The sequence below is a fragment of the Chlorocebus sabaeus genome, chromosome 2 (genome assembly GCF_047675955.1).
Source record: "Chlorocebus sabaeus isolate Y175 chromosome 2, mChlSab1.0.hap1, whole genome shotgun sequence".
NCBI lineage: Eukaryota > Metazoa > Chordata > Mammalia > Primates > Cercopithecidae > Chlorocebus > Chlorocebus sabaeus.
Window position 1 is genome coordinate 37,925,199 of NC_132905.1, and position 15,229 is coordinate 37,940,427.

General features: G+C 43.4%; 1 protein-coding gene across 3 annotated transcripts in view; it reads left to right on the top strand.

Moving 5' to 3' along the window:
* Positions 1-15,229, top strand: part of TTLL9 (tubulin tyrosine ligase like 9) — a 73,759-nt gene that overhangs the window by 17,793 nt on the left and 40,737 nt on the right. For all 3 annotated transcript variants that reach the window (XM_037982905.2, XM_008020249.3, XM_008020275.3), the window contains exon 3: positions 11,390-11,482. In XM_037982905.2, coding sequence (XP_037838833.1) covers positions 11,427-11,482 — 56 coding nt within the window. In that variant the 5' untranslated portion in view covers positions 11,390-11,426. The remainder of the gene's footprint in view (positions 1-11,389; positions 11,483-15,229) is intronic.

Sequence of the window (15,229 nt, forward strand, 5' to 3'; positions counted from 1 at the left end):
GGTCTCTCCTGCCTCCTTCAACAACCCTGTGATGACTTGATGACTTACATGTCAGCTGTCCTCTGATCTGCTTCACTCCGCATCGACAACCTGGATGCCAAACCCAGCACCCCTTTGGATCTCCTAAAGAGAATCCACTTGCACAAAGCAGGAGTGAACAATGTAGACTTTATTGAAGATTTTTGTGGGGAGTTAGAGGAGGTAGTTTACATAGCAAATGTTTTGATAATCTATTCTCTGGCTCATTAAATATTTCTCTCTCTCTCTCTCTCTCTGTGTCTTTCTCTCCTTTTCTTTTCTGTTCTTTTCTTTTGAGTTTCGCTCTTGTTACCCAGACTAGAGGGCAATGGCATGATCTCAGCTCACGGCAAACTCTGCCTCCTGGATTCAAGTGATTCTCCTGCCTCAGCCTCCCAAGTAGCTGGGATTACAGGCACGCGCCACCATGCCCAGCTAATTTTGTATTTTTAGTAGAGACAGGATTTCTCCATGTTGGTCAGGCTGGTCTTGAACTCCCGACCTCAGGTGATCCACCTGCCTCGGCCTCCCAAAGTGCTGGGATTACAGGCGTGAGCCACCATGCCCAGACAGATATTTCTGTTCTTTCTAAAGTCCCTCCTGGCTATACCACCACTGAGGAGGGCATGTGTGATTTGGGATGCTTCTCTCATGCTGCGCCCGTCTTCTTTGCCTTCTTTCTGTCCATACTGACTATCCTACCAACTTCAAATCTCTCACTCTCTTATGCAGGGCAACTCAGCAGTGTTCCGGATCCTGGCCCTAAACATACATGCCCACCCGACCCCCATCCCAACAAAACAAAGAGCACTTAACAGGCCTGTGTTAGGCTGTTTTTGCATTGCTATAAAGGAATAACTGAGACTTTTTATTTATTTATTTATTTATTTATGTTGAGACAGTTTCGCTCTTGTAGCCCAGGCTGGAGTGCAATGACCTGATCGTGGCTCACTGCAACCTCCGCCTCCCAGGTTTAAGCGATTCTCCTGCCTCAGCCTCCCGAGTAGCTGGAATTCCAGGTGCCCGCCACCATGCGTGGCTAATTGAGACTCAGTAATTTATAAAGAAAAGAGGTATAATTGGCTCATGTTTCTACAGGCTGTACAAGCATGGCACCAGCATCTGCTCAGCTTCTGGTGAGGCCTCAGGGAGCTTACAATCATGGTGGAAGGCAAAGGGGGAGCAGGCATGTCACATGGCAAGAGTGGGAACAAGGGAGAGATCCCAGGCTCTTTTAAACAACCAGATCTCCCATGAACTGAGTGAAAACTCACTTATCACCAAGGGGATGTTGCCACACCATTCATGAGGGATACGTTTTCAGGATCCAATCACCTCCCACCAGGTCCCACCTTCAACACTGAGAATCACATTTTAACTTGAGACTTGGAGGGGACAAACATCCAAACCATATCAAGGCCCCATCTACTTATTTTATAAAGGCACACACACACACGCACACACACACAGGTATTTACCATAAAACATTTTTTATTTATGTGCCTTATTAGGGCACATGTAGATATGTGTTCCACTACCAGTAAGAGAAAACTCGTAATAGTAGCTTAAACAAATTGTATTTATTTTCTTCACATTACAAAGAGCCTAGAGTGCTGGTACAGTGGTTCAATAATGTCAGAGTCAGCGTCTTCATGATTGCCTTTTTTTTTTCCTTTTTTTGAGATGGAGTCTCACTCTGTTGCCCAGACTGGAGTGCAGTGGTGCGATCATGGCTCACTGCAGCCTTGATCTCCCAGGCTCATGCAATCCTCCCATCTCAGCCTTCTGAGTAGCTGGAACTACAGGCTCATGCCAGTGCACTTGGCTATTTTTTTTTTTTTCAAACTCTTGCTCTGTTGCCCAGGCTGGAGTGCAGTGGCGTGATCTCAGCTCACTACAGCCTCCACCCCAGAGGTTCAAGCAATTCTCCTGCCTCAGCCTCCCTAGTAGCTGGAACTACAGGCACCCACCAGCACACCTGGCTAATTTTTGTATTTTTAGTAGAGACGGAGTTTCACCATATTGACCAGGCTGGTCTCGAACTCCTGACCTTGTGATCCACCCGCCTCGGCCTCCCAAAATGCTGGGATTACAGCCGTGAGCCACAGCGCCTGGCCTCACTAATTTATTTATTTATTTATTTATTTATTTATTTTGTAGTTATGAGGTCTCACTATGTTGCCCAGGCTGGTCTCCAACACCAGGCCTCAAGTGATCCTCCCACTTTGGCCTCCCAAAGTGTTGGGATTACAGGCATGAGCCTTCATGATTGTCTTGACCTCTTCCTCATGGAGACCAAATGGCCGCTATAGCTCCAGCCTTCATGTCATGATCAAGACAGGAAGAAGAGGGGAGGGAAAACTCAAGCCACATCCCTTCCTTCCTTCCCTCCCTCCCTCCCTCCCTCCCTCCCTCCCTCCCTCCCTCCCTCCCTCCCTTCCTTCCTTCCTTCCTTCCTTCCTTCCTTCCTTCCTTCCTTCCTTCCTTCCTTCCTTCCTTCCTTCCTTCCCTCCTTTCTTCCTCAAAAGACCAAAACTGTCCCAGGAACTTACCCTTTCTAGCAGTCTTATGTTTCTATCTTATTGACTAGAATTGTGTAATGTGGCCACCCCGACTGCATGGGTAGCTAGGAATACAAGTTATGTAAGTGTCATTGTACTGTTATTACTATTCTGCACCCTGCTTTTGTCACACAAAATATGTTTCATGTTTATCCACATTGGCACATGTAGCTCTGAATGCATTGTAACTGCTACCTCTGTTTCATTGTGTATCACACGTTATTTACCCATCTTCCTGTCGAAAAGCACTTATGAAGTACTGGTTTCAGCAGAAACTGACCCTGGGGGAAGGATGTGAGAGCAAATGGTTTATTTGGAAGGTAATTCCAGTGAGCACTGACAGGGAAGTGGGGAAGTAAGACAGCTGAGGAGGGAAACCAGTAAAAGGTGCATCAGCGACAGGTAATTGCTGTGAGCAAGTGGGCTCAATGCCCCCGGGGAATTCCTGGGAGAACGTAGAATGCACTGCAGACTCATCCTAAGTGAGACATGAGAGACTTAGCGGATTTATCCACCAACTCCAGTCGTCACTGGTTGTATGCTGCTGGCAGAGGGGCAGTTCACTCTGGTGCTTCCAATCTGCTCCACATGCTGGCTGAGCAGACTCCGGGGGCCAGGGAAAACCCTCAGGTAGCATCGAAGGTGCTGGCAGTGAGAAGCTCTTTGATTTGCACCCACAGGAGTGGTGAATGCCAAAGGGATATGGGTAGACCACCAAAAGTGTGTGCCACAGGTTATTTCTGTAACAATATTAACAATTACAGATAAGTATCTTTGCACATGTGTTTCCTCGTAGAAATGCAGAGTACAAACCCAGGGTATAGAGCTAGGATAGGTTGCTGAGTTTAGGGCACATGCATATTTGATTTTACTAACAACTGCCCAGTGGCCCTCCAAAGTGCGTTCTACCAGCAGAGGAGGAGTTTCCATTTTATCCCATCGTTGCCAAAACTTGGACCTTTAGATTTTTGCCAGTCTGATGTGTGTGACATAGTCCTTGATTGTTGTAATATGCCAGATTGCTCTCCAAAGGTGTGTCCAATGTGCACCCCATCAGCATTGTAAAATAACTGTCATTTCTCCACATTCTTGCAAACATTTGATATTTGTCTGATTTTTAATATTTTCTGCAACCTGATGGATTTTGAAATTGTATCTCTTTGTTGTTTTGGGTCTATTGCATATATTTTTAGTAGTCCATGTTGTCTCCTGTATTGACTTTTAGCTAAACCTCCTAATTTTATCTTTTTTTTTCATATTATTTGTAGAGATGAGGTCTTACTATGTTGCTCAGGCTGGTCTCGAATTCCATGGCTGAAGTGATCCTTCTGCCTTGGCCTCCCAAAGTGCTGGGATTATAGGCATGAGCCACCGTGCCCGGCCTATTTGATCTTTTAAATGGTTACTGTAGAGCAGCAGTTCTAAAAGTTTAAGCTCAGGGTGGGTCCCTTTACAACTTAAAAATTACTGTGAAACGAATTAACTTTTGTATATGTGGCATACATCTAACAATGTGTACCATATAAGAAATTTAAGCTGATAAATTTTAATTTATTTTATTATTTTGTTTTATTTTTGAGACAGAATCTCACTCTGTCACCCAGGCTGGAGTACAGTGGTGCGATCTTGGCTCACTGCAATCTCCGTCTCCCCAGGTTCAAGCAATTGTCCTGCCTCAGCCTCCCTAGTAGCTGGGATTACAGGCATGCACCACCACATCCAGCTAATTTTTGTAATTTTTAGTAGAGATGGGGTTTCACCATGTTGGCCAGGCTGGTCTTGAACCCCTGACCTCAGGTGATCCACCCACCTTGGCCTCCCAAAATGTTGGGACTACAGGCATGAGCCACCATGCCTGGCCTAAGCTGATAAATTTTAAAAATACTTATTCATTAATTTAAAAATCAATAAAATACTCATTACATAGTAGCATAAACTTTTTTTTTTTTTTTTTTTTTTTTTGAGACAGGGTCTCACCCTGTCACCCAGGCTGGAGTGCAGTGGCGTGATCTCAGCTCACTGTAACCTCTGCCTCCCGGGTTCAAGCGATTCTCGTGCCTCAGCCTCCCAAGTAGCTGGGATTACAGGCTACTACGCCCAGCTAATTTTTGTACTTTTAGTAGAGATGGGGTTTCACCATGTTGGCCAGGCTGGTTTCGAACTCCTGACCTCAAGTGATCCACCCGCTTCGGCCTCCCAAAGCGCTGGGTTTACAAGTGTGAGCCACTGTGTTTGGCCCAACATTTTTATGAGTTATAGTTATATTTCCCCACCAAAATGTACTGAGATGAGTAGCAGTCGTTTTACATTTTTGTGAATCTCTTTAACATTTGGCTTATTAGAAAACATTTGACTTTCCAGATCTTCTGTGCTCAATCTGTTAATATAGATTGTTTTGGTCGAAGGACAGGAAGAAAATCCAGCCTCACAAAGATAGGTATTTGGAAAAGGGAAGACTTTGTATACCCCTGAAAGAGAGTTGGGAATCCTGAGAAATACTTGAGACCACACTTCACAACCTATGGCTCTAGGGGATTACAATATGCATCCTTACCTTATCACCTTCAAGTCTACCTTGAAGCATAATTACACCACTTCATGTACAACTAAGAACCCTACAGCAACACACTTCTGTTTGCTCCCCTCTGGTCCTTTGTGCTGCTATTTTTGTCATATATTTACCTGTAAATATGTTACAAACCCTTCATTATATTCTCACTATATTTGCTTTAAATAGCTACTTGTATTTTTTTTTTTTTTTTTAATTAAGACATGGAAGAAAGTATTCCATATTTACCCCACTCATCTTTCCTTCTGAATTTCCATCTGGTATAATTTTCCTTCAGCCTGAGGAACGTTCTTTAGTGTTTCTTATAGTGTGGATCTGTTGGCAATAAATTCTCTCAGCTTTTATTTATTTGAAAATGTCTTTATTTCACTGTCATTTTTAAAGTAAAGTTTTACTGGATATAGAATTCTAGGTTGATCTTTTTTTCTTTAAGCACTTGAAAGATGATTTTCTTTTGTCTTTTTAGGCTTATGTTGTTTCTGATGTGAAGTCAGCTCTTCTTTTTTTTTGGGGACGGAGTCTCGCTTTGTCGCCCAGGCTGGAGTGCAGTGGGGCGATCTCAGCTCACTGCAACTTTCACCTCCCAGGTTCAAGGTATTCTCCTGCCTCAGCCTCCGAGTTGCTGGGATTACAGGTACCTGCCACTATGCCTGGCTAATTTTTGTATTTTTAGTAGAGACAGGGTTTCTCCATGTTGGTTAGGCTGGTCTCGAACTCCTGACCTCAGGTGCTCCGCTTGTCTTGGCCTCCCAAAGTGCTGGGATTACAGGCGGGAGCCACTGTGCCGGGCAAAGTCAGCTGTTCTTGTCTTCCACTCCCACTCTCCACCCCTCTCCCCGACCCCCCTATGCAATGTGTCTTTTTTTCCAGACTTCTTTTTTTTTTGAGACTGTTCTGTTTTTCAGCAATTTGACTATGGCTTACCTGGGTGTAGTTTATGATGTGTCTGTCCTTGCTTGGGGTTAATTGAGCGTCTTGGATCTGTGAGTTGATAATTCAATCAAATTTGGAAAATTTTTTAGCCATCATTTCTTCAAAAAATATTTTCTGTCCTATCTCTTCTTCCTCTCTTTCTTGAACTTCAGTTACATGTATGTTAGACTGCTTGATATTATCTCACAAGTCGCTGAGGTTCTGTTCATGTAAAAATTTTTTCTCTAATTCAGTTTGAACAATTTCAATTGGACTGTTTTAAAGTGTATGGTTTTTCCTTCTCAATGCCCGGTCTCTTGTTAAGCACATCCATTGAACTTTTAATTTCAGATATTATATTTTTCCCTTCTAGAATTTCCATTTGGTTCTTTTTTTCTTTTCTTTTCTTTTTTTTTTTTGACAGTTTCTTACTCTGTCACACAGGCTGGAGTGCAGTGGTGTGATCATGGCTCACTGCAGCTTTAACTTCCTGGGCTCAAGTGATCCTCCCACCTCAGCTCCCCAGGTAGCTGGGACTACAGGCACGTGCCACCATGCCTGGCTAATTTTAAAACTTTGTGTAGAAATGGGGTCTCACAGTGTTGCACAGGCTGGTCTTGAACTCCTGGGTGATCTTCCCACCTCAGCCTCCCAAAGTGTTGGGATTACAGGTGTGAGCCACTTGGCCATTTGGTCCTTTTCTGCAATAACTCATCTATTCACACATTGTATCCATCTTTTCCCATAAATCCTTTAACATATTTATAAAGATTTTTAAATTCCTTCTCTAATGATTCTGATAACTGAGTCATTCATGGGTTTATTTCAATTGGCTATTTTTCCTCTTGATTATGTATTACATTTTCCTACTTTGCTATTGCATGTGTTATATTTTTATTTTTATTTATTTATTTATTTTTGAGACGGAGTCTCGCTCTGTTGCCCAGGCTGGAGTGCAGTGGTGCGATCTCGGCTCACTGCAAGCTCCGCCTCCCGGGTTCACGCCATTCTCCTGCCTCAGCCTCCGAGTAGCTGGGACTACAGGTGCCCGCCACCTCGCCCGGCTAATTTTTTGTATTTTTAGTAGAGACGGGGTTTCACTGTGTTAGCCAGGATGGTCTCAATCTCCCGACCTCGTGATCCACCCGCCTCGGCCTCCCAAAGTGCTGGGATTACAGGCGTCAGCCACCGTGCCCGGCCGTGTTATATTTTTAGAACTGCACTCTGGATCTTGTGTATGAAAAGCAATTATATATAATAAATTTTAGTCTATATATACACACACATACATACACACACTTTATAGAGTATGCGAGCTCCTTCCTCTGTCTAGCGGTTAGGGTTAGGGGCTGATCTTTCAGATTCCTCCTAAAGCTGAATTGAACATGGATTGGGCTGCAGCTTTAATTAAATTGTGTGCACTCCAGTCCAGTCTCCTTCACTGCCATTTTGAGCTTGTTAGTGTTTGAACTAGGTGGGGCTGCAGTGCCCATTATTGTTTAATTTATTTTTATTTTTAGAGACAATGTCTCACTATGTTGCCCAGGCTAGTCTCCAACTCCAGTTTTTCATCTGTCAACATAAAAAAATAGAGACAAATCTCCAAGTAAAAAGGTTTTATTTGGGAATAATATACAAGAAGTAGAACTGCAATCTAGGATGTCCATATAGACTAGGATGGCCCCCAGCATGTCTGAGAACAAAGGAAAAGGTTAGGGTTCTCCTGGGGAAAGAGGAGATTTACATAAGTTGTTTCAAAAGAAAGTTCATTGGTGCTAGCAGGGTTTTTTATGAGAGCTGGTGAGTTCAGTAGCAGATTGGTGAGTGTCAGTAGTTGCTAGTTAGGACTTGGAGTCTTGGAGTTCTTGTTAGGCCCTTGCAGTTTTGGATTGGGCCTGAGAAACAGTGTCAGGCTAGTATTCTTCTGTTAGCTGCTAGCTGCCCTTGTGCTGTTAGCAGTACTTGTGTCTCATGTGGTAAGCTGTGGTTTGGAAAATGTTCTTGTGATCTGGCAACTCGTACGTGAGAATCCTCCCTTCATGACCTTCCCTGGCTCTGTTTCTTTACTTTTTTACTTTTTATTTTTTGAGATGGAGTCTCACTCTGTCACCCAGGCTGGATGCAGTGGTGGGATCTCGGCTGACTGCAACCTCTGCCTCCCAAGTTCATGAGATTCTCCTGCCTCAGCCTTCCAAGTAGCTGGGACTACAGGTGCACACCCCCATGCCTGGCTAATTTTTTTTTTTTGAGATGAAGTCTTGCTCTATTGCCCAGGCTGGAGAGCAGTGGCGTGATCTCGGCTCACTGCAGCCTCTGCCTCCCAGGTTCCAACGATTCTCCTGCCTCAGCCTCCTGGGTAGCTGGGATTACAGGCACATGCCACCATACCCAGCTAGAAGCTGGGAAAGGCAAGGAAACAAATTCTCCCATAGAGCCTCCAAAAGGAATGAAGCCCTGCCAACCCATTTCAGTCCCTCTGACTTCTGGGACAGTAAGGTTATTCATGTATTTATTTATGTATTTATTTATTTATTGAGACAGGGTCTCACTCTCTTGCCCAGGCTGGAGTGCAGTGGCACAATCTCAGCACACTGCAACTTCCACCTCCCGGATTCAAGCGATTCTCCTGCTTCAGTCTCCCTAGTAGCTGGAATTATAGGCGCCAGCCACTACACCCAGCTAATGTTTGTATTTTTAGTAGGGACGGGGTTTCACCATGTTGGCCAGGCTGGTCTGGAACTCCTGACCTCAGGTGATCCGCCTATCTCGTCCTCCAAGAGTGCTATGATTACAGGCAGCAGCCACTGCGCCCGGCCTAATTTTTTGGTATTTTTAGTAGAGATGGGATTTCACCAGGTTGGTCAGGCTGGTCTCCAACTCCTGACCTCAAATGATCAAATGATCCGCCCGCCTCGGCCTCCCAAAGGGCTGGGATTATAGGCGTGAGCCACCTCGCCCGGCCCCCGGGCCCTATCTTGCCAGAGTCTGACATAAGTGACTCCATTTTTTTTTTTATTTTTTTATTTTTTATTATACTTTGAGTTCTAGGGTACATGTGCATAACGTGCAGGTTTGTTACATATGTATACTTGTGCCATGTTGGTGTGCTACAGCCGTCAACTCGTCAGCACCCATCAACTCGTCATTTACATAAGGTATAACTCCCAGTGCAATCCCTCCCCTCTCCATTTTGAATCTGACAACTTTCACATACCACTAATTATAATGTTAGCTTGAGTTTTTTTAGATGCTTTTATCAAGTTGATGAAGTTCCTCTCAGAGTTTTTAAATGAATGAGTGTTTAATTTTTGTCAAATGCCTTTTCTGCATCAATTGATATGATCATGTGATTTCTCCTTTTTAGTCTGTTAATATGACATTGATTTTTTTTTTTTTTTTTTGAGACAGTCTCTGTCGCCCACACTGGAGTGCAGTGGTGCTATCTCAGCTCACTGCAACCTCTGCCTCCCCAATTCAAGCGGTTCTTCTGCCTCAGCCTCCTGAGTAGCTGGGACTACAGGTGCCCACCACCACACCTGACTAATTTTTGTATTTTTAGTAGAGATGGGATTTCACCATGTTGGCCATTCTGGTCTTGAACTCCTGACCTCAAGTAATCTTCCTGCCTCAGCCTCCCAAAGGGTTGGGATTATAGGCACGAGACACCATGCCTGGCTCATTGATTAATTTTTGAATATTGAATCAGCCTTGCCTGCTGGAATAAACTCCGCTTGGTTATGGTGTATAATCCTTTTTATATATTGCTGAAATCTATTTGATTGCATTCTGTTAAGGATTTTTCCATCTGTATTCATAAGGGATATTAGTCTGTGGTTTACTTCTTGTGTACTGTCTTTGGTTTTGATATCAGGTTAATACTAACTTGGAAAAATTGAATTTGGAAATTCTCCCTCCTCTTCTATTTTCAGGAAGAGATTGTGTAAGATTGGTGTTAATCCTTCTTCAAATATTTGGAGAAATTCTCCAGTGAAACCATCTGAGCCTGGAGATTTCTTTTTTGCGAGGTTTTGAATTATGAATTCAATTTCCTTAATAGCTATAGAGCTATTCAAATTACCTATTTCATATTGGATGAGTTGTAGTAATTGTGCTTTTTGAGGAATTGGTCCATTTCATCTAAGCTGTCAAATGTAGGTGTGTAGAGCTGTCAGCAGCATTTCCTCATTGTGGCTGTGATACCTGCGGGCTCCATAGCAGGAGCCTCTGTTTCGGTCCTCTTATTGGGTAGCTGGGTCTTTCCTTTGTCAGTCTTGCTGACAAATAGGCTTGTCGATTTTATGGATCTTTCCAGAGAACTTGCCTTTTATTTTACCGATTGGCTATACTGTTTTTCTGTTTTCGATTGTATTGATTTCCAGCTCTCCTCTAGGCCCTCTTTAACATCACCCCAGAGTGGGAGGGCACCTCATTACTGCCAGGTTGGGGAGGAAGTCCAGGCTCCACACATGGTCTCTTCATTGCTGCAGTGGGGGTGGGAGCCTCATTACTGCCTGGCAGAGGTGAAAACCTGGCTATGTCTGTGGCCTTCTCTGACAGCACCGGCAGGGGTGTTGGGTGCCCTGCTGCAACCTCAGGGGAAGTCTAGACTCCCTACCCAGGCTTTGCTGGCATCACTGGGAGTGGGTCACAGATGTGTTCTTGGGGATCCAGCTGGAGTAGAGCAGTGATTGTCCAAGTCTTCTGCCTGGCTAGGCTGCTCCTTTCTTGGTCCTTTGGCTAGAAACGGGGTGCTTTTGTTGAAGCTTTATCGTCTGTGCCCATTGGCATTTCTGGGTTGGTGGCTTTTCATCTCCATATCTGAACTACATGAGACAAAAAGGAAACCCAGGGAATTCACCACCTTGTAGTTCCTGTGGTCCTGAAGTCCCCAGCCAGTCTGCCCTCTTCTCTAGCTTTCCGTCTTGTATTTATTTTATAGATAATATCTTGTGCTTTCAGTTGTATCAGTAGGAGGAATAGGAAAAAGTACATCTGCTTCATCTTCCCAGATGATTGCCAGGAGAGGGCTTTGCAAATACTTATCATTTCATGTAAGAATTAGTCATAGCACATGGAAAGCAACCAGATCATGCCTGGTACGTAGTAGGCTTGAATATAATGATCATTATTTTTCAATGATTCAAAGATGCTATAATTCTCAATTTGATTATGCTAAGTATTATCATGCTCTAATGCTAAATTCTAAAATACAGTGTGAAACTTTCCAGGTATGGAACTTGACTTCTCTTCCTCCCACTTTTTTCCTCTCCCTGCGCCATCCTAGGAAAATCATTGATCCTGAGCAAATGTTCATTGCCTTGTCTTGCAGAGAGCAGAGAGCATCGATCCGGTTCAAGACCACCCTCATGAACACACTCATGGACGTCCTTCGCCACAGGCCAGGATGGGTGGAAGTGAAGGAGTAAGACACTTCCCCCAGCCTTGTCCCTTCTTCCCTTTGTCTCACAGGTCCTTGTCGTCCTTTGTTTTTCTCCTAGTTCCCCTGGGTGGCCACTGGGGCTTGTCCCAAAGTGGCTGTGATATTTATTTAGCACCCACAATGTGCCAGGCATATTATTGCTATCATCTGTCTTATTTAAGCCTTCCAACTAAACCGTAAGATAAGAGTATGTTCAGAGTTATGAAACCAATTGCTTAAAGTCACACAGCATTGCAAGTGTCAGAGCAGGATTCAAATCCAGGCGCATTTGTGTCCTACGGCTTTCGGTAGAAACTAGGAATGCAGCTACCACAGACCTGTGGCCTGGATCCTCCTGTGATGGGTCCAGATCAAGGACTGTTCTTCCCTGGTCACTTGCTAGTTCTGTGACTTTGGCCTGTAAGCCTGCCTTTCTTCTTTCATGCTGGCCTCTGGGGATACTGATTGAGACAAACCAGCATGTGATGCCTGGCACAGAGTAGGTGCTATTAGTTAGGGCTAAGGATTGGAGGTATGCAATGGAAACCCAAAGTAAAAGAGGCTTCGACATGCTAGAAGATTATCTATCCCATTGAAGTTCATATGTAGGAAGTTCAGAGATGGTAAGGGGGCCCCACAGAAATGTGAGATCCATCTGCTTCTGTCTTTCCACTCTACTATCCCTTAGGTGAAGTCCTTGTTTTTCATAGTCCAAGATGGAGTTCTAGCCTTGCTTTCACATTCCAAACAGCAGGAGGTAGGCAGGAGGCAATAAAAGGCATAAGCCAGGTGCAGTGGCTCACACCTATAATTGCAGCCCTTTGGGAGGCCAAGGTGGGAGGATCACTTGAGTCCAGGAGTTCAAGACCAGCCTGGGCAACATGGCAAGACCCTGTCTCTACAAAATTTTTAAAAAAATGTTAGCCAGGCACGGTGGTGTGTGCCTGTAGTCCCAGCTACTTGGGAGGCTGAGGTGGGAAAATTACTTGAGTCCATGAGGTCGAGGCTACAGTGAGCTGTGATCATACCACTGCACTCCAGCCTGGGTGACAGAGTGAGACCCTGTCCCAAAAGAAAAAAAAGAAAGAAAGAAAAAAAGAAAAGGCAAGCCCATCCCTTGAAGGACAAAACCCAGGAGTCTCTCACAGCTCACTGGCCAGACTTTAACCATGTGGCCACACCCAGCTACAAGGGAATCTGGAAAATGTAGGGTTTTTTTGTTTGTTTTTTTTTTTTTTGAGATGGAATCTTGCTCTGTTGCCCAGGCTGGAGTGCAGTGGCACAATCTTGGTTCACTGCAAGTTCCATCTCCCAGGTTCACGCCATTCTCCTGCCTCAGCCTCCTGAGTAGCTGGGACTACAGGCGCCCGCCACCACGCCCAGCTAATTTTTTGTATTTTTAGTAGAGACGGGGTTTCACCATATTATCCAGGATGGTCTCAATCTCCTGACCTTGTGATCCACCCGCCTCGGCCTCCCAAAGTGCTGGGATTACAGGCGTGAACCTCCATGCCCAGCCGAATCTGGAAAATGTAGTTTTTATTCGGGGAAATACAGGCTACATTTTCTCAAGTAAATGCTGAAAATTCTTTTACTATAGAGAAAGGGGAGAAGGGATAAGAGGGATAGCTGCCCTGCTGTGTGGTACTCAGGAAATATTTGCTGCTTACCATTAGCTAAGCCTTCTGGACACTGTAGCGTTTCGCATGCATGATCTTTTAATCATCCCAACAAATCTTTCAGGTAGATGTTATCATCACCCCCATTTTACTAATGAGAAAACTCGGCACGAAGTAGTGAAAATGCCATGTTTGAGGTCACTCAGCTTGTGAGGGCTTGGGCTGGGATTTGCATCAATACCTACATGTTGGAAGAAAAAATATATAAAATCTTTTTAATTTTGATTAAGTCCAAAAAAAGTATATATATACAATTTCGTGTCTTTTAGAATATTCACAAAGTTGTGTAATCATCACCATTTTTTTTCCCCCACATACCTGCTGTGTCAAAACCACGATCTAATTCCGAACATTTTCATTATCCCAGGAAGAAACCCCATACCCACCAGCAGTCATTCCCATTTCTCCCTCCCTCTAGCCCCTGTCTTGGGCCCTGTCTCTATTTATCTATTCTGGACACATCATATAAGTGGAATTATACAATATGTAAACTTTTGCCTGTCTTCTTTCACTTAACGTAATGTTTTCAAGGCTTATCCATGTAGCAGTATGTATCAGTACTTCATTCCTTTTTTTTTTTCTTGTTTTGTTTTTTTGAGACAGGATCTCAGCCTGTCACCCAGGCTGGAGTGCAGTGGCGCAGTCATGACTCACTGCAACCTCAACTTCCTGGGCTCGAGTGATTCTCCTGCTTCAGCCTCCTGAGTAGCTGGGACTTCATTCTCTTTTATGACTGAATAGTATTCTACTGTGAAGGAGTACCACATTTATTTAAAATATCTATTCATTAATTGATAGGTGTTTAGGTTATTTCCACCTTTGGGCTGTTATACATAATGCTGCTGTGAACATTCGTGTATGAGTTTGAATGGACATATGTTTTCACTTTTTGCGGGTGTATACATAGGAGAGGAGTGACTGGGTGATATGATAACTCTATGTTTAACTTTTTAAGGAACTGCTAGACTGTTTTCTCAAGTGGCTGTGCCATTTTACATTTCCACCAGGAGTGTATGAGGGTGCCGATTTTTCCACATTCTCACCAACTCTCGTTATTATTCATCCATTTATTTATTTATTTATTTAGAGAAAGGGTCTCTCTCTGTCACCTAGGCTGGAGTGCAGTGGTACAATCACAGCCAACTACAACCTTGACCTCCTGGGCTCAAGTGATCCACCCACCTCAGCTTCCTGAGTGGCTGGAACTACAAGCACACACCACCATACCTTGCTAAATGTTTTAAGTTTTTTTTTTTGTAGAGATGGGGTCTCATTATGTTACCTAGGCTCATCTTGAACTTCTGGACTTGAGTGATCCTCCTGCCTCTGCCTCCCAAAGTGTTGAGATTATAGGTATAAGCTACCGTACCGACCCTCGCATTTTTTATGGCCATCCTAGTGGGTATGAAGTGGTATCATTTTGGTTTTGATTTGCATTTCCCTGATGGCTAACGATTTTTAGCATCTTTTCATGTGCTTATTAGCCATTTATAAATCTTCCTTGAAGAAATATCTATTGCCCATGTTTAAATTTAGTTGTCTCTTTATATTCGAGTTATAAGAATTCTATCTTATAAGGGTATTCTTATATCTGATTTGCAAGTATTTTCTTTCATTTTGTGAATAATCTTTCCTCTTTCTTGACTGTGTCTTCTGAAGTAAAAACTTTTTCATTTTCATAAAGTCCAATTTACCTATTTTTTCTTTTGTTCCTTGTGCTTTTGGTATCACATCTTATAAACCATTGCCTAATCCAAGGTCACAAAGATTTACTCCTATGTCTTCTTCTAAGAGTTTTATAGTTTTAGCCCTTACATCTAGGTGTTCTATTTAATTTTTTATATGGTGTGAAGTAGGGGTCCAACTTTAATATTTTAAAATACTTACTTTTAAACTTTTTTATTTTGAAATAACTTTAGACCTACAGAAAAGTTTCAAAAATCATACATAGCTTCCTCTTTTAGCAGTTTCACCACCTTTCCCTGTTAGCAGCTTATGTAATCATAGTATATTTGTCAAAGTCAGGACGTTAACACTGATATATTACTGTTAACCAAGCTGCAGACATCAT